At 41.6% G+C, this 20,951-nt stretch overlaps 1 protein-coding gene across 1 annotated transcript in view; it reads right to left on the bottom strand.

The window, feature by feature from the left end:
* The window catches only part of LOC308512346 (centriole and centriolar satellite protein OFD1-like), a gene marked incomplete at both ends in the record, with an annotated part of 73,262 nt that overhangs the window by 37,453 nt on the left and 14,858 nt on the right, over nt 1–20,951 (bottom strand). The window contains 5 exon segments of the mRNA XM_081082119.1: nt 12,901–12,940; nt 12,942–12,979; nt 12,983–13,063; nt 13,689–13,825; nt 15,065–15,172. Of these exon segments, the coding sequence (XP_080938245.1) occupies nt 12,901–12,940; nt 12,942–12,979; nt 12,983–13,063; nt 13,689–13,825; nt 15,065–15,172 (404 nt within the window).

Here is a 20,951-nt window from a genome sequence, read left to right as displayed (position 1 = left end):
ACTGTTTTTCCAAAAGAAACAATCCAATCTCTTTTGCTGGCATGCACTCCCCACCATTCCTCAACCTCTTCATGTCCTGTCCAGTCATTTTCTGGGTGACAAGATCAAATGGCCACATGGATGACACTTATAAGCCCCAGACCCTTCTACTGCAGGGACCTTTTCCTTTGCTCAGATGGAAGCACATTGCATTTGGTTTCCAACTTCACCTAGAACCCCAACCTGCAACTCTGTCCTGTTGGTCCACCCTTATTCTTCCATCTGTCTGTATCCCCAGACTTACTCCTTGATGTCTGAGACTGCCACGTAGCTCTCCCTTCTCTCCTGGATTATTAGTCATCCACACTCTGCTCTGGTTCCGCTCACCATCATGCTGAACCCCAATGTCTTCAATTAAACAGGCTGCCTTTCTCAAATGAAATAAATTCAGCTCTATAAAGCTACACTCCTCAACTACGACCATTTTTCTGCCCTCATTGACCTTCCAAATCCTCCCAAGAGCTGCAACAGAACAATCACCTACAACAAGCATGTCAAACGCATGGCCCACAGGCCGCACGTGGCCCACAATGAATATTTTTGTGGCTCAGCGAATATAACAGTATGTAGCGTTTTAATAAAAATTTCGTAACCTGATTTTTACAATAACCTGTTTTACATAATTATTAATTACTAACTACATTTGCTAATGACTGATTATAATTGTGTTGCATTCATTTCCCTTATGTGCCTTATGCGCAGGAGTGCCATTTCTCTCCATTAATACTAGCAGACAATATTTTAGCACCCGATGGCCACATCATTAGTCTTGTACTGACTTGTTTGGTATGTGCAACAGGAAATACTTTGCTTTTGGAGAATGAGAAAAGTAGGTTTATTTGCATTGTGCTTATTAATCTGTCCAGTTATTCAGTGTCTGGGAAGTTAATGTTCAATGCAAAATACTGATTTTTATTAAAACGTTCTATTATTTTTTGTTAACGATTACTCATTTATTTCAGCCCTTTGTATTCAGCATGTCTTTACCGAAATAAACCTTCTATGAAAATTGAAGCTTTTGTTTTGCAGCCCACATAAACTTGGTTCGTGTTAGTGTTTGAAATTCTTCACCTACATGCACTTGGTCTGGTCTACTTCAATTCCAGGTTGCCCACTTCAGCAGTACCCTCAAAACAGCTCGAGAATCCTGTCAGCTTCAGAGAGCTGCTCTGCTCCTTCTGCAACCCCCCGCCACCCAGTGGCCATTCCATACCTCTGGTCCTCTCCTCAAAGGTCACTTATCACTTAATTCTCACATCTGCTGCAATTTTAGTGAGGTTGTCTCACGCCCCCGACTCGGACATTCACTTCCACTCTTCCTTGCAGTAATCTCGAAAAAAGAAGTCTTAGTATCCTTTTCAAAGCTGATTCTTCCAGGTGTATTCTTGACCGCAGTCCCTACTAGTCCTCTAGGCCAGTGATGGCGAACCTATGACACGCGTACCATTTTGGGTGACACGCATCGACAGAGACAAAAAATTGCATATTCATATATTTGTCTCTCGCAATGGCCAGAGCTGGGCATCACTCGAGTAATATTATTACTCATGTTACTCATGCTCAATTACACAATTCTAAAACCAGATGTAAGCATGTACATCAGTGTTGTGTAGCAAAGATACATTGTGAAAACATCCAAGATACACTGTTCCAATATTGGCATTAATATGAAAAGGCTAAGAATTGCACTATAAAGAGATTAATCTTTACTCAAGACACTTTATTTTTACTCGAGTGACAAAATGCCCAATTCTGGAAACGGCCTCATTATTGTCAACATGTGCCTCGGGTAAGCTTCCTGTGCGTTTGGGTGCATTCGGCAAACGGACGCACTTGATCGCCATGTTCATTAGGAGACAGGAGTGGGAGGGTTAGAAGAAAAAGATATAAGGGGAGAAAAATGGCGGAGGTATAAACGGACGTGTCCTGGAGCAGATAAGGGTGAGCAGCTGAAATGGGTAACATACAGCCCGAATAGGCAGAGGATATTCAGCTGAGAGACAGTCTGCAGCTGGGAAAGACAGAGAACTCCCAGAAAAAAAAGGACGGTTGGAGACTGCGGCTTAAACGTCTCCCTGTGTGCTGGCTCAGCAGCGGAGACTGTGCCATCTTGAGTGGCTGTTACAGACAACCAGAGATCAGCTACTAACCTGGAAACAAGGGATCTCAAGCAGCGTGACTGCGTGAACTCAGACGAGCACTGCTTCTTCTCACAGAAAGGTTAGATTTCCCCTAAAGGTGCGGTTTGCAATTCAGGTTGGAGAGAGAACCGCGCGGGGTGAAATCTGCGCCCCACAGAGTCCGTGGCCCTTGGGACCAGCGTGACCCTCAAGTGGCGAAGGGGCCCCACAGGGCTGCTGGCAGAAGGGAACGATAAAAATAAGCACATAGCTGGACTGGATGCAAAAAAGCAGCCTCGGATTCTGCCAGTCTGCCGGGTGCTTGGTGCCAGGGGCGAGTGGGTACGTGGAGACTGTGCGCAGACCTGGAAGGTGGAGGCTTGCAAATTCGCACAACTTCTCAGGCTCTTGTTGTTACAGTTCCCCTTAGATCCGTGTGTTTGATTATTAAACCCAGTGAATGGGATTCCCCAGGTGGGGTCATTCACATAGCCTGTAGGGGAAAGATCTTTTTGGGGAGCCTGGGAAACAGAGCGGGGAGTAATGATTAAAGAACCAGCTCTGGGCAGTGGACTTTCCCAAACCAGTTTCAAGTAACATAGAGAAAATAAACCCTAACTACTGGATAGAGAGGACTTATAGCCTCGGAGGTCAATCCAGACACACTGCCACCCAGAGGCAGAGCCACGAACTGTCTTTTCTGTAAATGCAAATAAAGGCAGTCTGGTAAACAAATACAACCTGCCTTAAAATCAGGACTGTGGTTTACAGCACGGAGGGACAGTGTATCGCAGGGAAATTCAACACTCTCCTAAATGCCTGGCAGGACTAAGGCGTGCAAAAAAGAAGAGTAGAAGATCTGAAGCACCTTCACTACTGCACATTTTTATCTTTTTATCTTTTTAATTCTTTTTTCACCATTTCATAAAGAACCTATTATTATTTTTTTTCATCACCTGATTTTACCTTTGTAATTACTACATTTTTTTAGCCAGTATTATTGCTATCATTTTACCACTTTTTCAAGTGTCATTTTATTTTTTTTTTCGTTATTTTATTTTGGAATTAGTGTTCTACACTCTATTTTCATCGTTCCTTTAGCATCAGTTCTCTCTATCTCACCTTTACCCTTAAGCCATAACTCTTTCTCACTTTTCCCCTTCTGTTGTCCTGTTTCTCTTACCCTATTCCTGCTTTAGATTTTCCCTATTCATTCTTTTTACCCACTGTCTAAATTTCACCCTACTTATATACCTAATTTCCAATCCCTTGCTCTAAGTCCATATACACCTCTCTCTTATTGTTCTTCACTATCCAATTTTTTTTCTCTGTCGTTTTGCTAGTGTTTGCTTGATTTTGAGTATATATTTTTTTATGCTTGTTTGGGAGATTGTTTTGTTTTTCATTTTTATTTTCCTGTTTGCTTTTTCTTTCTCTGGTTATTTTTGTGCTTCTGTTTTCCCTTGCCTCGCTTGATATTAGTGGTTGATTGTAGTTTGCATTAATCTCCAGGGATCTGCTGCTGGAATTCATTGGGATTATTTGTGGTTCTATTAGAGTTTTCTCCCCAAATAGCCTCTTCCCCACCTCTAATTCATTCTCTCACTTTTTTTTTTCTTCTTTCTTCTCTCCCTTTTCCCAATCTCATTTCGGCATTCCTTTTTGTTTTTTTCTTTTTCTCTTTAACTTTTTTCTCTTTTATCTTCTTTATCCCCTAATTCTCTTCGCTCAGTGGTCACCTTTATTTGGGGTTATTAATATCGTAAATACATTTGTTTTCGGTGCCTTGTATGTTGTGCCTTGTTGTGTTGTATTTTGTGCCTTTAAATCAACGCATCAGAAAGAGAACTACATAACCAAACACCTGGAGAAGAGAGATCATGGTGAAAAAAGAACCAACCCACATATGAAAGAAAAACAGGCATCATCAGAAAAGGAAGTAAACGAAATGGGGGCAATGGAGGCAAGCACCCTGTCAAAAAAAGAAATCAGAGAAATGGCCATAAGGTGGATGAAAAGAATGGAAGACAAATTCAACAATATGTGTAGGAACCAAGAGGAAATGAAGAAAAACCAAAAAGAAATGAAAAATGACATCACTGCTATAAAGAACTCAATAGAAAGCATCAACAGTAGACTAGAAGACGCAGAGGACCACATCAGCGAGCTAGAAGACAAGGTAGGAAAAAATACCCAAACAGAGCAGCTTCTAGAAAAAAAAATTAAAAAACATGAGGACAGCCTAAGAGAACTCTGGGACAACACTAAACGAAACAACATCCAAATAACAGGGGTCCCAGAAGGAGAGGAAACTGAGCAAGGAATAGAAAACCTGTTTGAAAAAATAATAACGGAAAATTTCCCTGAGATAGGGAAGAAAAAACTCACACAAATCCAAGAAGCTCACAGAGTCCCAAACAAAATGAACCCAAAAAGACCGACACCAAGGCACATAATAATTAAATTGGCAAACACCAACGACAAAGCAAGAATATTAAAAGCAGCCAGAGAGAGACAGAAAGTTACCTACAAAGGATCCTCCATCAGACTAGAGACCGATTTCTCAACAGAAACACATCAGGCAAGAAAGGAATGGAATGAAATATACAAAGTCATGCAAAGGAAGGGTCTGAATCCAAGAATACTGTACCCAGCGAGGCTATCAATCAAAATTGAGGGTCAAATCAGGAGCTTCACAGACAAAAACGGTCTACGGGAGTTTATTACAACCGAACCAGCAATGCAAGAAATGCTAAAGGGTCTGCTGTAAAAAGAAAAAAATAGGAAACAAAGAAGGAACGCAACGGTAAAGATCAAAAATGGTGACTAACAAGTTTCTATCAATAATAACTTTAAATGTAAATGGATTAAATGCCCCAGTAAAAATGCATAGGGTAAATGAGTGGATAAGAAAACATGACCCATATATCCGCTGTCTACAGGAAACCCAACTCAGAAAAAAAGACGCACACAGACTGATGGTGAAGTAATGGAAAAAGGTTTTTTAGGCCAATGGAAGTGAAAAAAAAGCCAGGGTAACAATACTTATATCTAACAAATTAGATCTCAAAGTGAAGGACATAAAAAGAGATAAAGAAGGCCACTTCATAATACTAAACGGAGGAGTCCAACAAGAAGAAATAACTCTGGTAAATATATATGCACCCAATATAGGAACACCCAAATATGTAAGAAAACTTCTGGAGGAGATCAAGGGAGAGATTGACAGCAATACAATCATAGTAGGGGACCTTAACACCCCATTATCACCATTGGACAAATCCTCTAAACAAAAACTCAGCAAAGAAACATCAATCCTAAATGACTCACTAGATCAGATGGAATTAATTGACATCTTCAGAACATTTCACCCCAAAGCCACAGAATATACATTCTCCTCAACTGCACATTTGTCATCTTCAAAGATAGAGCATGTACTGGGTCACAGATAAAGTCTCTTCAAATTCAAGAAAATTGAAATCATATCCAGCATCTTCTCAGACCACAAACGCATAAAACTGGAAATCAACTACAACAAAAACAATCCAAGAAAATCAAACACATGGAGACTAAATAGCATGCTATTAAGCAACGACTGGGTTACCAGAGAGATCAAAGAAGAAATAAAAAAACATCATGGCAACAAACAAAAATGAAAACACAACGATCCAAAACCTATGGGACACAGTGAAAGCACTCTTGAGAGGGAAGTTCACAGCTCTACAAGCCTACTGCAAGAAACAAGAAACAATGAGAATAAATGACCTAACTCTACAACGCAAAGAGTTAGAAAGAGAGCAACAAAAAAAGCCCACTCTAAGCAGAAGGAAAGAAATAACAAAGATCAGAGCGGAGATAAACAACACAGAGACCAAAAAAACAATACAAAAGATCAACAAAACCAAGATCTGGTTCTTTGAAAGGATAAACAAGATTGATACACCTCTAGCCAGGCTCACCAAGAAACAAAGAGAGAGGACCCAAGTGAACAAAATCAGGAATGAAATAGGAGAAATAACAATAGACCCCATAGAAATACAAAGGATTGTTAGAAAATACTATGAACTCTACTCCAACACACTAGACAACCTGGAGGAAATGGACATATTCCTAGAAAAATACAACATTCCAAAACTTAATCAGGAAGAATCTAAAAATTTCAATAGGCCAATAACTATGGAGGAAATCGAAGCAGTAATCAAAAAGCTTCCAGCAAACAAAAGCCCAGGGCCAGACGGCTTCACAGGGGAGTTTTACCAAACATTGAAGGAAGAACTAAACCTATCCTCCTCAGACTATGTCAAAAGATCCAAGAGGAAGGAACACTTCCCAGCTCATTCTATGAAGCCAGCATCACCCTAACACCAAAACCAGATAAAGACAACACAATGAAAGAGAATTATAGGCCAATATCCCTCAAGAACATAGATGCCAAAATCCTCAACAAAATCCTAGCAAATCGGATCCAGCAGTACATCAAAAAGATCATACACCATGACTAAGTAAGATTTATCCCAGGGATGAAAGGATGGTACAATATCCGCAAATCAATAAACGTGATACATCACGTAAACAAATTGAGAGAAAAAAACCGTATAATCATATCAATTGATGCGGAAAAAGCATTTGACTAAATCCAACACTCTTTCTTGATAAAAACTCTCAGCAAGATAGGAATTGAGGGATCATACCTCAACATAATAAAAGCCATATATGACAAACCAATAGCCAACATCATAATCAATGGGCAAAAACTAAAATCATTCCCCTTAAAATCAGGAACAAGACAGGGATGCCCCCTCTCACCACTCCAGTTCAATACAGTACTGGAAGTACTAGCCATTGTGATCAGACAAGATGAAATAAGAGGCATCCAGATTAGAAAAGAAGAAGTAAAACTGTCCTTATTTGCAGATGACATGATACTGTACATACAGAACCCAAAAGACACCATCAAAAAATTATTAGACTTAATAAATGAATTCAGCAATGTTGCAGGATACAAAATTAATGCTAAGAAATCCATGGCATTTCTTTACACCAAATGTGAACTTACCGAGAGTGAAACTACAAAAGCAATCCCATTTACCATTGAACCAAAAAAATTAAAATACCTAGGAATAAACTTAACTAAGGAGGTAAAAGACTTATATGCAAAAAACTACAGGACACTGAAAACAGAGGTAGAGGAAGACAGAAACAGATGGAAGAACACACCGTGTTCATGGATTGGTAGAATCAACATCATCAAAATGTCCATACTACCCAAAGGAATCTATAGATTCAATGCAATCCCCATTAAATTACCAATGGCATATTTCACAAATCTAGAACGAACGTTCCAAAAATTCATCTGGAATAAAAAAAAGATCCCGAATAGCTGCAGCAATCCCGATAAAGAAGAACAAAGTAGGTGGGATCTCAATACCAGATATCAAACTGTATTACAAAGCCACTGTTCTTAAAACAGCTTGGTACTGGCACAAGAACAGACATATAGGTCAATGGAATAGAACAGAGACCCCAGAAATCGACACAAACCACTATGCCCAATTAATATTCGACAAAGGAGGCAAGAGCATACAATGGAGTCAAGACAGTCTCTTCAATAAATGCTGTTGGGAAAATTAGACAGATACATGCAAAAACATGAAACTAGACCACCAACTCACACCATACACAAAATTAAACTCAAAATGGATAAAAACTTCAATGTAAGATGGGAAACCATAAAAATACTAGAGGAATCCAAAGGCAGCGAAATTGCAAACATATGCCCAAGGAATTTCCTCTCTGATAATGCTCCTAGGGCAATGGAGACTAAAGAGGAAATAAACAAATGGGACTACATCAAAATAAAAAGCTTTTGCACAGCAACGGAAACCATCAACAAAACAACAAGAAGACCCACTGTATGGGAGAACATATTTGCCAATGATACCACCGACAGGGGTTTAATTTCCAACATTTACAGGGGTCTCATGAAACTTAACAAAAGGAAGATAAACAATCCAATAAAAAAATGGGCAACGGACCTAGATAGACACTTTTCGAAAGAGGACATACAGAAGGCCGAAAGACATATGAAAACATGCTCAAAGTCACTAATTATAGGAGAGATACAAATCAAAACGACAACACGTTATCATCTCACACCTGTCAGAATGGCTATCATCAAAAAATCAACAAACAAGTGTTGGAGAGGATGTGGAGAAAAAGGAACCCTTCTGCACTGCTGGTGGGAATACAGACTGGTGCAGCCACTGTGGAGAACAGTATGTAGCCACCTCAAAAAACTAAAAATGGAACTCCCATTTGACCCAGTGATCCCACTAGTAGGAATATATCCCAAGAAACCAGAAACACCAATCAGAAAGGATATATGCACCCCTATCTTCATAGCAGCACAATTCACCATAGCTAAGATTTGGAAACAGCCTAAGAGCCCATCAGCAGATGAGTGGATTAGAAAACTGTGGTACATATACACAATGGAAAACTATGCTGCGGTAAAAAAGAAGGAACTCTTGCCTTTTGCAACAGCATGGGTGGAACTGGAGAGCATTATGCTAAGTGAAATAAGTCAGTCAGAGAAAGATAAATACCACATGATCTCACTCATTTGTGGATTATAGAGAACAACATAGACTGATGAAAAGGGACAGATCCAAAGACTGAGAAACAGCAATCAGGCTATCAATCCCCAGAAGGAAAGTAGGGGAGGGCGGGGGTAAGGTGAAGAGATCAACCGAAGGACTTGTATACATGTATATAAGCCAAACCAATGGACATGGACAACAGGGGGATGGGAGCACGAGTGTGCGGGGAGGTTGGGGAGGTTGGGGGTTAATGGGGGGGAAGAGGACACATTTGTAATACCTTAACTAATAAAAAAAAGAAAAAGAAAAGAAAAAGATATACAGTGCAACAGTGCTCAACGAGACATTCTGCGTGTCAGATAATTGATTACAGCACCATATATTTGTTGGTTATACATACTATTTTTGAATTGTTTTGCACCAGGAGTCAGTGCAACAACACTGCAAAAAGTTAACAGGTAAGAAAACTATCAACCTTTTGTAAAAAATGCCGTCATTTATATTCATTTTTGCAGCCTTGTGATGGAGAATCAAAAAAATAAAAAAGCAAGATTGAATGATAAGGGAAGTGGAAGTAGCAGTAGCCGACCCTTTCAAGACATATGCACCGAGATGTACGGGATTGTCAACAGAAACAACAATTCATTGTGCATACTGTTTAATGAAACAGTAGTAAGCAGAACGTGGAATGTAAAGAGACATTTTGAAACTAATCATTGTCAGTTCTTGAAAAAAAGTATTGATGAGAGGAAGGAATGCATTTCTAGGCAGCTACACCTCTATAAAAGTCAATCAAATTCCATCATTAAATTTGTAAGATGCTCTACAAATTTAATATCAGCAAGTTACTATATTGCTCTCTCCATAGCTCAGCATGGAAAAAGCCCTCAGTGACGGAGAATTTAGTAAGGAAACATTTCTAAGAGGTGCACCAGCTCTATTTCACGATATGAAAAAAAAGATGATTTTATTAAAAGAATTTCTAAGTTACCACTCAGTAGAAATACTATCAAAGGCAGAATAGCTCTCATAGCCAGTTAGCCTGGAGGCCAAATCACCCCCAGTATTGCCGACAACAATCAAGGCTTAACTACAACAAGACTGCGCACAAAGACCACTGGGGGATGCACCAAGAAAAGATAAAAAAAATGCGGAGACAAAGAAATAGGACGCAAATGTCAGAAATGGAAGATATAGAGCTCAAAACCACACTTTTAAGGTCTCTCAAGAACTGTCTAGAAGCTGCCGATAAACTTAGTAAGGCCCTCGAAAAGACTGGTGAGACCGCCGATAAATGTAGTGAGATCCTCAAGAAATCTAATGAGACCCTCGATGTTGTGATAAAGAACCAACTAGAAATTAAGCATACACTGACTGAAATAAAGAATACTATACAGACACCCAACAGCAGACCAGAGGAGCGCAAGAATCAAGTCAAAGATTCGAAATGCGAAGAAGCAAAGAACACCCAACTGGAAAAGCAAAAAGAAAAAAGAATCCGAAAATACGAAGATAGTGTAAGGAGCCTCTGGGACAGCTTCAAGCGTACCAACATCAGACTTATAGGGGTGCCAGAAGATGAGAGAGACCAAGATATTGAAAACCTATTTGAAGAAATAATGACAGAAAACTTCCCCCACCTGGTGAAAGAAATAGACTTACAGGTCCAGGAAGCGCAGAGAACCCCAAACAAAAGGAATCCAAAGGGGACCACACCAAGACACATCATAATTAAAATGCCAAGAGCAAAAGACAAAGAGAGAATCTTAAAAGCAGCAAGAGAAAGAAACTCAGTTACCTACAAGGGAATACCCATACGACTGTCAGCTCATTTCTCAACAGAAACTTTGCAGGCCAGAAGGGAGTGGCAAGAAATACTCAAAGTGATGAATACCAAGAACCTACAACCAAGATTACTTTATCCAGCAAAGCTATCATTCAGAACTGAAGGTCAGATAAAGAGCTTCACAGATAAGGAAAAGCTAAAGGAGTTCATCACCACCAAACCAGGATTATATGAAATGCTGAAAGGTATCCTTTAAGAAGAGGAAGAAGAAGAAAAAGGTAAAGATACAAATTATGAACAACAAACATGCATCTATCAACAAGTGAATCTAAGAATCAAGTGAATAAATAATCTGGTGATCATAATAGAATCAGGGACATAGAAAAAAAAATCATACACCTATGGGTGAGGACAGTAGGGGGTGGGGGTAAGGGCAGAGGGTGGGGTGGGAACTGGGTGGCGGGGAGCTATGGGGGGAAAACAGAGGAATAACTGTAATAATCTGAACAATAAAGATTTAATTTTAAAAAAAAAGGTAGAATAACAGATCTTGGCAAAAACGTACAAAGTCAATAAAAAAAAGACTTAAATAGATGTAAATATTTTTTGATTTCTCTTGATGAAACTACTGATGTCACATCATATGCTCGGTTGGCCATTATTGCTAGATATTCTGATGGTCTCACTATGAGAGAAGAGTTGATAAAGTTAGATTAAGTGCCAATGAGTACATCAGGAAACCAAATATGTAAAGTTGTTATAAAAACATTCAGTGTCCTAAACCTTGATATCTCTAAAATTGTGTCAGTCACGACAGACGGGGCACCAAAGATGGTGGGAAAAAAGTGGGATTCCTGAAATTGTTTATGGAAGCTATTAGACATCCACTTGCACCTTTTCATTGCATTATCCATCAGGAGGTGTTGTGTGCCAAATCGGGATTCTCTGAATTGAATGATTTAATGTCAGTTGTAACAAAAATTGTGAATTTTATAGCTTCTCGACCCCTTCACAAGCGAGAATTTTCTGTACTTTTACAGGAAGCTGATTCAACCTACAGTGGACTACTGATGTTCAATCGTGTGAGATGGCTAAGTCGAGGAAAACTACTTGAGCGATTTGTGGAGTGCTTTGAAGAAATTATGGTATTTATTGAGAATAAGGATCTGGCAAACTTTCCTCAGATCAATGATCATAAGTGGGTCAGCAATTTGATGTTTTTTACAGATCTCTCTGTTCATATGAATGAACTGAACTTAAAATTACAAGGTTTTGGCAAAAATATTGACGTTATGTTTGGATACATCAAATCTTTTGAAAGTAAACTTAAAATTTTCAAGCGAGATATTGAAACTAAAACTCGTATTTTCCTCAGATGAAAAAGTATTTCGAGAAGGCTACTACAAGTGTAATGGAGTCTATACTTATGTACCAGAATATAGTAAACACGTTCTTTGAACAGTTCAGCGAAAGATTCAACCAATTTAGAAGCCTAGAACAGACCATTAAAATAATTAAGTATCTGGATGTAGTTTACAGTACTTTGGAATTGAATAATTTCCAATGGATGCAAATTGATGATTTAGAGATGCAACTTGCAGATTTTCAAGGTAGCATTTGGACTCGTGTTTGTCGACTTAAGGTCGAAACTTGAAAATCTGGAACGAAATCGTTTGAAACATGAAGAGTGCAACTATGAAGAAGAAATTTTGAGTGCTTGGAACAGAGTTCCTGACACTTTTAGCAATATAAAAAACCTAGCGATGGCTTTGCTAACAATTTTTTCATCAACATATTTTTGTGAGACTTTGTTCTCAGCATTAAATAATATTAAAATGAACAAAAGGAACCGGCTAGCATGATGTTAGTGGCGCTTGCGTGGCTTTGAAGTGCACCAAGTATGAACCTGCAATCGAAGAATTAGCAGACAAACTTCAGCACCAAAAAAGTCACTAATTTCTAGTTTTCGTACCATTTGATTATCATTGTTTTTATTATTATTTTTTGTTAAATGTACATTGTTTTTCTGTTTTTGTTCATTTTATACATATTTTTTGGATGATTTTTCTTTGTTAAATGGCATTTAAATATATAAAATAAATATCAAAAATATAAATCTTTTTTTATTATGGTTGCAAATATCAAAAAAATATATGAATATTTCTATATGTGACATGGCACCAGAGTTAAGTTAGGGTTTTTCAAAATTTTGACACGCCAAGCTCAAAACGTTCACCATCACTGCTCTAGGTCCTCAACTGTTCCAGCAAATGTCTCATCTCACCCCTGGACTTTTAGCAAATCTACAAGCAAGCTGCAGGAAGGAGCCATCCAGTAAATGATTTTAAAATATTGCCTTCTGGTGCTTTTGATTTCTCTCAAGGAACATCTTTTCCCAAGAAGGCTTCCGATCTTGCTTGACAAGCTCTCCAACATCATTCCCAAACCACTAACTCCTCAGACTTTCCTTTCTCTTCCATTTTAATTTGTACTACTTCAGTATTTTTAAAATGCTTCAACTGCAAATTGACTACAAATCATTGTAAATAATAATACTAAACAATTAGTAACAAATTCTCCATGTTTAAGTTCAATATTCATTAATTATACAGGGTATCCCCCCCAAAATGTATACACACTCTAACAGCCGATAGCTCAATTGTGAAAATGTTGTTTTAATATTTACTGCCTTTATAATTATTCAAGGCGTGTTTATATATTTTTGGGACACCCTATATTTATAGTTTAATTCATCTTTAGTCTCATTAACTGTTCCTGTAAAACTCATTCAAAAGGCAAAAAGAAACAACAGCAAGTGGAAAAAAAATAATAACATGCACAAGAGTATATATCATATTAACTATATAATGAAAGCCATATATGCAAATTGTCCCCTTCACCGGGAGTTCAAGCAGGGGCGGGGCTGGCCAACCACCTGCAGCCCGTCCCCTGAGACCAGCCCCACCTGGCAGCAGGTGGCCAGGGAAAGGGAGGCCCCACCAGCAGGTAGCTACTAGGGAACCTACACATGCCCTGGGCCTCTAGTTTATTAAAGATTCTAGATATTTTCCTATATACCTAAGATTAAGAATGAAAAGATAAGCAAAAATACCACTTTTGTTAACAGCAACAAGATAAACTTACACTTTCATGCATTTCTGCCTGAAGCTGCTGTTCTAGTTCTCTCTTATATTCATTTAACTTTATTTCTAGAGTTCCTAATGTTGGATGCTGAGGGTAAGCACCTGAAAACTGATCATCAATATGTTGAAGCTTCTCAGCTATTAAAAAAACACAAACAGGGCAGAGGACTCAGGGTAGGTGAGCAAGAAGTCTGTTCAAAAGCAAAGAGTACAGGGATACGGACAGGGGGCATCTGCAATTTACTCTGAAACAATTCAAAAAATTGAGATAGATTACTGGATGAACAGAAAGTGATCAAGCAAACATAATACAAACTTACTGGTGAACTGTAAAACTTTCAACTTTTTTGAATGCTGGAAAATTTCCATCATAAAAGTCAGGGGAAAAGAAAGCAAAAGGTAGGTCAGAAAACAATGGCATCTTTTTCCAGTCTCCAAGTGCCAAAGAGTTCTTTTATGGTCTTTGGTGAAAGCTGAGTCACATGTTCAAAACACTGATCTTAAAATGAATCAGAGATTCTTAGTTTTAAGTCTTCCATTTTACAGAGACACAGGTGCCCACACAGTGTAGGTGACTCCCAGAGGGCTTAGCAACTACACAACGGCATAACTGGGACAAAAGCCAGGTCTGCTATTCCTCTCATTCCAGTGCTCTCTGCAGCAGACCCGAAGCCCTCAAACCAAATGTGGATTAGAATCAAACATTAACAGAGTGCAAAACCCACACGAGAGTGCAATCTCAATCATGTAAACACCAGTGCCCACTAAAAAGTCTGCACAGGAAAAAAAGACTGGCAGAATCAGATTAAGATATTTGAATTTATTGTCTAACAAGTTATTGCTTTTAATGAGTAAGGAGGAGCCAGGATTAATCACAGCATTTTAGCCACCTGTTTCCCTTCTGAGCATACGCCTAAAGGCAGGATGGTACTGTATGTAGAAAGGCTGTCCCATGGAAAAGGATCTGGATCATGGACCAGAAAACTTGGACTCCAGTATCACTTTTCCTTCATCTGGTGACCTTGGTTTCCTCAACTATAACATGAAGTGACGGGCCACTGACTTCTCTAGTTTTCCGCAATGCAAATAGTCTAGGATCTTCTCACGTTAATGGCTATACGATAAAGTTAGATGAGTCACAGGGAAGAGCCTCCCAGTTGAGGGGTTGACCCAACAAACAAGAACATGGGTCTTTGCATCCACCTGGTGATCACAGAGGGAGGGGCAGCACTGAAGATAGGACTGTGCTGACACAATGGGAAATGAGCACTCCACCTGCACACAGTTTAGGAACACACACAACATAGGAAAGCAGATCTTTTTCTTCATTCAAAAAGAAAATAGAAACCTGGAATCAGGAAAAAAGCCTGAAATTACCAAGAGAGTCTTTGCTAGGCAAAATTGCACTTGTCTGAGGGTCCATGTCACAAGTCTCTTTAGCCTGATGATATTCTGCCATTTCTTTTAAAAACTCCACGAGAAAACCTAAAAAACACAATGTACATAGTTTTGTCTCACAACTTTCATTCAACCATTACTCAGTCACTTTATAAATTTTGGACTTATGACATTATCCTGTTGTACGTTATGTATCTCTTAAGAATAATTTCTGAAGGAAGTCCTTCCCAAGCATGATACAAAAATCTAGAAGTGATAAAGAGAAATATTTAATAACATAAAAATTAAGAACTTATATATGGCATGAAATAAAGTCAAAAGACAAATGACACACTGGAAGAAAATATTTGCTATAATGAGGAGAAAGCACACTAACTTTCATAATATTAAAGAGATCTAATAAATCAGTAAGACAATTTAATGTCGATAAACAAAATCCTAAGAAAATGCAAATTAATACTAAAACAAAGAGGTCCTATTTTCCCAATAAGACTGCTAAGATTAAAACTCTGATCATACGTGAAGTGCTGGCAAGAAAGCGGGGAAGTCGGCAGGTTCAATCACTCAGGAGGGAAATTTGTTAGTGTTTGTGTATTCAAAAAGACATGTGTTCTTTAACCTAGTCTTTTCACCTCTAGGAATTCACACAGCTACACTTCCACAGGGAAACAAAGAGTGTACACTGCACACCGCTTCTAATGGCAAAACCCAAACAATAAAACAACAAAATCTCAATCAACAGGTGCTTAATTAACTATGTTCTTCACGATTAATTCATTTAAATATATAATACTAGAGGCCCGGTGCACAAAATTCATGCACGGGGTAGGGGGAAAGAGTGGGGTAAGGGAGTGGGGAGGGAGGATCCCTCAGCCTGGCCTGCACCCTCTCCAAATCAGGACCCCTCGGGGAATGTCCAACTGCCAGGAATGGGTCTAAACCGGCAGTCCAATATCCATCTCCCAATCTGGAACCGCTGGCTCCTATCCGCTCACCTGCCTGCCTGATTGCCCCAACTGCTCTCCCCTGCTGGCCTGATTGCCCCTAATTGCCTCTGCCTCAGCCCTCACCAACATGGCTTTGTCCAGAAGGATGTCTGGAAGACATCCAGTCTGATTAGCGTATTACCCTTATATTAGTACTAGAGGCCCGGTGCACAAAAATTTGTGCACTGGGTGGGGGGGGGAGGGGATGCCTCAGCCCGGCCTGTGCCCTCTCGCAGTCTGGGACCCCTCGGGAAATAACAACCTGCTGGCTTAGGCCTGCTCCCGGGTGGCAGAGGGCAGGCCCAATCCCTAGGTGCAGTCCCTGGTCCGGCTCAGAGCAGGGCCGATTGGGGGGTTGGGGCACTGCCCCCCCGTCACACTCAAGGCAGGTCTGATGGGGAAGTTGCGGCGCCACCCCCCGTCACGCACAGAGCCGGGACAATCAGGGGGTTTGGGCGCTGCCCCCTGTCACGCACAGAGCAGGGCCCTAATCTGTGTGTGACAGGGTAGAGCCATAACCTCCCCATTGGCCCTGCCCTGAGTGTGACAGTGGCAGCGCCCCAACCCCCACATGGGCCCTGATCTGTGTGTGACGGGGTGGAGCCGCAAACTCCCCATCAGCCCTGCCCTGAGTGTGACAGGGGGCAGCACCCCAACCCCCCAATCCGCCCTACCCTGAGCGTTACTGAGGGTGGCATCACAACCCCCTGATCGGCCCTGCTCTGTGTATGATGGGGGGAGCTCCCCAACCCCCCAATCGGCCCTGCTCTGTGCATGACAGGGGGGAGCTCCCTAACCCCCTGATGGGCCCTGCTCTGTGTGTGACAGGGTTCGGAGCCCCAACCCCCCTGATGGGCCCTGCTCTGAGCGTGACAGGGGGCAGTGCCCCAAGCCCCCAATCGGCCCTACCCTGAGCGTGACTAGAGGTGGCATCGCAACCTTCTGATCTGCCCTGCTCTGTGCATGACAGGGGGCGGCACCCCAACTCCCCTGTCGGCCCTGCTCTGAGCCCGACCAGGAGCTGCGGTGCAGGCATCTAGGGATTGGGCCTGCCCTCTGCCACCCGGGAGTGGGCCTAAGCCAGCAGGTCGTAATCTCCCGAGGGGTCCCAGACTGTGAGAGGACACAAGTGGGGCTGAGGGGCACCCCCACCCCCGCCAGTGCACAAATTTTTGTGCATCCGGCCTCTAGTAACTATGTAATTGACTATTGCTCAGGCAAACTTAAATACAGCATATTTAAGTTTCAAGTTTTTCAAATACTAACACTGTTCAAGATTTCTTAAAACTTCTGAATAAGAAACTTTTGGACAACTACAGCTAATAGAAAGAGAATTAAAACATAGGGACAACATAAAGAGTGCACCCTAATGTTAATTATGGATTTTAGGTGACAATGATGCCACCATGTAGGCTCATTGACTGTATAAATGTTGATCATGGGGAAGGCTGTGCATGAAGGAGGAGACATACAGAAACTCTCCGTTCTGTTCAATTTTGCTATGAAGCTGCTCTAAAATATTAAGTCAATTTAAAAAATATATGGAAAGTTTGCTATATCTGCCTTTAAGATAAAATGTAACTAATATGTTCAAAGGCAATGGTGTAGGAATACAGTTAAAATAATTAAGAAGTGGTAAACATATGTTTTAATACTTGAGGATTAAAACAGGTTTCAAAAAAATTAATGTATTCTTTATTTCTCTTATCTAAAGAGCACATTTTAGAGATCTAGATTTACTGCCCTGTGTTGCCATCTTGAAATCCTGTGACATTAAGCAAATTACCCACTTCTGCAGACTCTGGTTTCTCATGTGGGACACAGGTATACCTGCCTATTAAGAGGGTGCTCCTGCCCTGGCTGGCTTGGCTCAGTGAATAGAGCGTTGGCCTGGGGACTGACGGGTCCGGGTTCGATTCCAGTCAAGGGCACATGCCCAAGTTGTGGGCTCAATCCACAGTAGGGGGGCATGCGGGAAGCAGCCAATCAATGATTCTCTCTCATCATTGATATTTCTCTCTCTCTCTCCCTCTCCCTTCCTCTCTGAAATCAATAAAATATGTTTTAAAAAGAAGAGGGCACTCCCTTCCACTGAAATGGTGGAGGACTTCCACTCAATACAGGGCGCATCAATTCGTGAATGACCTGCTTTCTCAGTTGTGTCTAGCTCAATGACAAAAAAGAAAAAAACAAAAAAAAACAAATGGGAACAAACTTTCAGGTTTGCTGCACTAGGAATACACAGATTTGCCACACAAATTAGAATCGTTTTATTAGAATCGTTTTATTTAGGCCTGCTCCCGGGTGGCAGAGGGCAGGCCCAATCCCTAGGTGCAGTCCCTGGTCCGGCTCAGAGCAGGGCTGATTTGGGAGTTGGGGCGCCGCCCCCTGTCATGCACAAAGCAGGGTGGATTGGGAGGTTGTGATGCCACCCTCAGTCATGCTCAGGGTAGGGCCGATTGGGGGGTTGGGGCACCGCCCCCCGTCACACTCAAGGCAGGTCTGATGGGGGAGTTGTTTTAGATCCATGGCCAAAAGTTAGTACTACTCTGCTGCACACTTTGTCTTACTCTATGAGATAAGCAGCCCATGGATTCTGGCCAGAGAAGCTGTTTTCACCTGCTTCCAAGTGAATTGCTGCTTAGTCAGAACACATGAAGACTCTAACTATCTTCCCTATGAGTCCATTTCAGCAGTCTTTGATTCAGATAGCATGTATAAGAGAAAATTCTGTTGCTTCCTCAACTCTCTGTGGATTGATGAAGAATATGAAAATAATATTGGAAGAAATATTGGGTGCTGGTTTCGATTCTGGTCAAGGGCACATGTCCAGGTTGCAGGACACCACCTCCAGTTGAGGGTGTGCAGGAGGCAGCTGATCAATGATTCTCTCTCATCATTCATTTTTCTATCTCTCTCTCCCTCTCCCTTCCTCTCTGAAATCAATAAAAATATATTTTTAAAAATGCACTTCCATATATATTATTTACATCTCAAGGCACTGTGAAATACAGTAATTTTCCCACATTTTATAAATATGAAAACTTAGGTTCAAAGTGGGTAATTTTCTTCAAGGTTATAATGTGTTAGTTTTCCTTTGAGTTTTAAGAAAACCTCTAAATTAACTGAACTACTGAATATTGTCCTAATCTACTTTGCATATAATCTGGAAACATATTAATTGAGCAGAGCTCAAGACTATGTTGCCTATATCCACGCAACGTATTCATATCAATACTATACAAGCAGGAAACAAATAGAGTTGCTATACCTCTATCTTCTATCCTACACCTGAAAAGAACAAGAGTATATAACTACAAGTTCAGAACAGTACTTACACATCAAAAATCCTATAGTACAAAAGACATTTATACTGAGAATACACATGCTCTGCCAAAGAGCCTTAAAAAAATGCTTTGCCCTAACCCAGTGGTCAGCAAACTCATTAGTCAACAGAGCCAAATATCAACAGTACAACGATTGAAGTTTCTTTTGAGAGCCAAACTTTTTAAACTTAAACTATATAGGTAGGTACATTGTTAGTAACGTAACTAGGGGCCCGGTGCACGAAATTCGTGCTCTGGGTGTGTGTGTGGGGGGAGAGTGTCCCTCAGCCCAGCCAGCTCCCTCTCACATACTGGGAGCCCTCAGGCGTTGACCCCCATCACCCTCCGATCGCCTGATCGGCCCCTTGCCCAGGCCTGACGCCTCTGCCAGAGGTGTCAGGCTTGGACAGGGGACCCCTATTGCCCCCCCGATCACTGGCTCTGGCCCCCGCCCAGGCCTGAGGCCTCTGGCCCAGGAATCATGCCTGGACAGGGGACCCCCATCTCCCTCTGATCGCTTGCTCCACCCCCCGCCCAGGCCTGACACCTCAGCCAGAGGAGTTGACCCTCATCACCCTCTGATCACAAATCACCGGATCGGCCCCTTGACCAGGCCTGAGGCCTCCGGCAGATGTGTCAGGCCTGGGAAGGGGAACCCCAGCTCCCCACGGTTGCAGGCTCCGCCCCTGCCCAGGCCTAACGCCTCTGGCCTAGGCGTCCCTCCCGGGCAGCAGGGACCTGCAGTGGCAGCGGGGGGCGCCGTGATCGTGGGCTTCGCATTAGGCCCAGGCAAGGGACCCCTAGCTCCCGGGACTACCAGCTTTGACCATGCCCAGCTCCCATTGCTGGCTCCACCCCTACTTCCTGCTATCACTGGCCAGGGTGGCAAAGGCGCCTGATTCTCCGATCATGGCTGGGGGGCAGGCCAGAGGCGGCCCCAGGGCCGCCTTTGCCCTGCCCCCCAGTTCTTAGCTCCCCCCTGGGTTTCCGACCACTGTCAGTGGCAGGGGGCTTCTTCCTGCTTTCCCTTTCGCCTCCCTGCATTGTGCCTACATATGCAAGTTAGCCGCCATCTTGTTGGCAGTTAACCGCCAATCTTTCTTGGCAGTTAATTTGCATATGGCCCTGATTAGCCAATAAAAACGGTATCGCCGTATGCCAATTACCATTGTTCTCTTTCATTAGTGTAGATTAGGATACTCCTAAGGCTTAGGAAGAGCCACACTCAAGGGGCCAAAGAGCCGCATGTGGCTCGCGAGCCACAGTTTGGCGACTACGGCCCTAACCGGTTTGGCTCAGTGGATAGAGCATCAGCCTGAGAACTGAAAGGTCCCAGGTTCGATTCTGGTCAAGGGCATGTACCTGGGTAGGGGGTGTGCGGAAGGCAGCTGGTCGATGTTTCTCTCTTATCGATGTTTCTGACTCTCTACCCTTCTTCCTTCATCTCTTTAAAAAATCAATAAAATGTATTTTTTTAAAAATGCTTATGGCCTTTTATTTTCCAGGACTAAAGGCCTGATGCAAGAAATTAGTGCATAGGTAGGGTCCCTAGGC

This window comes from Myotis nattereri (assembly GCF_964212035.1).
Source record: "Myotis nattereri genome assembly, chromosome: Y".
Taxonomy (NCBI): domain Eukaryota; kingdom Metazoa; phylum Chordata; class Mammalia; order Chiroptera; family Vespertilionidae; genus Myotis; species Myotis nattereri.
The sequence above is the reverse complement of the archived record's forward strand: the minus strand, read 5'-3'. Positions and strand labels throughout refer to the sequence as shown.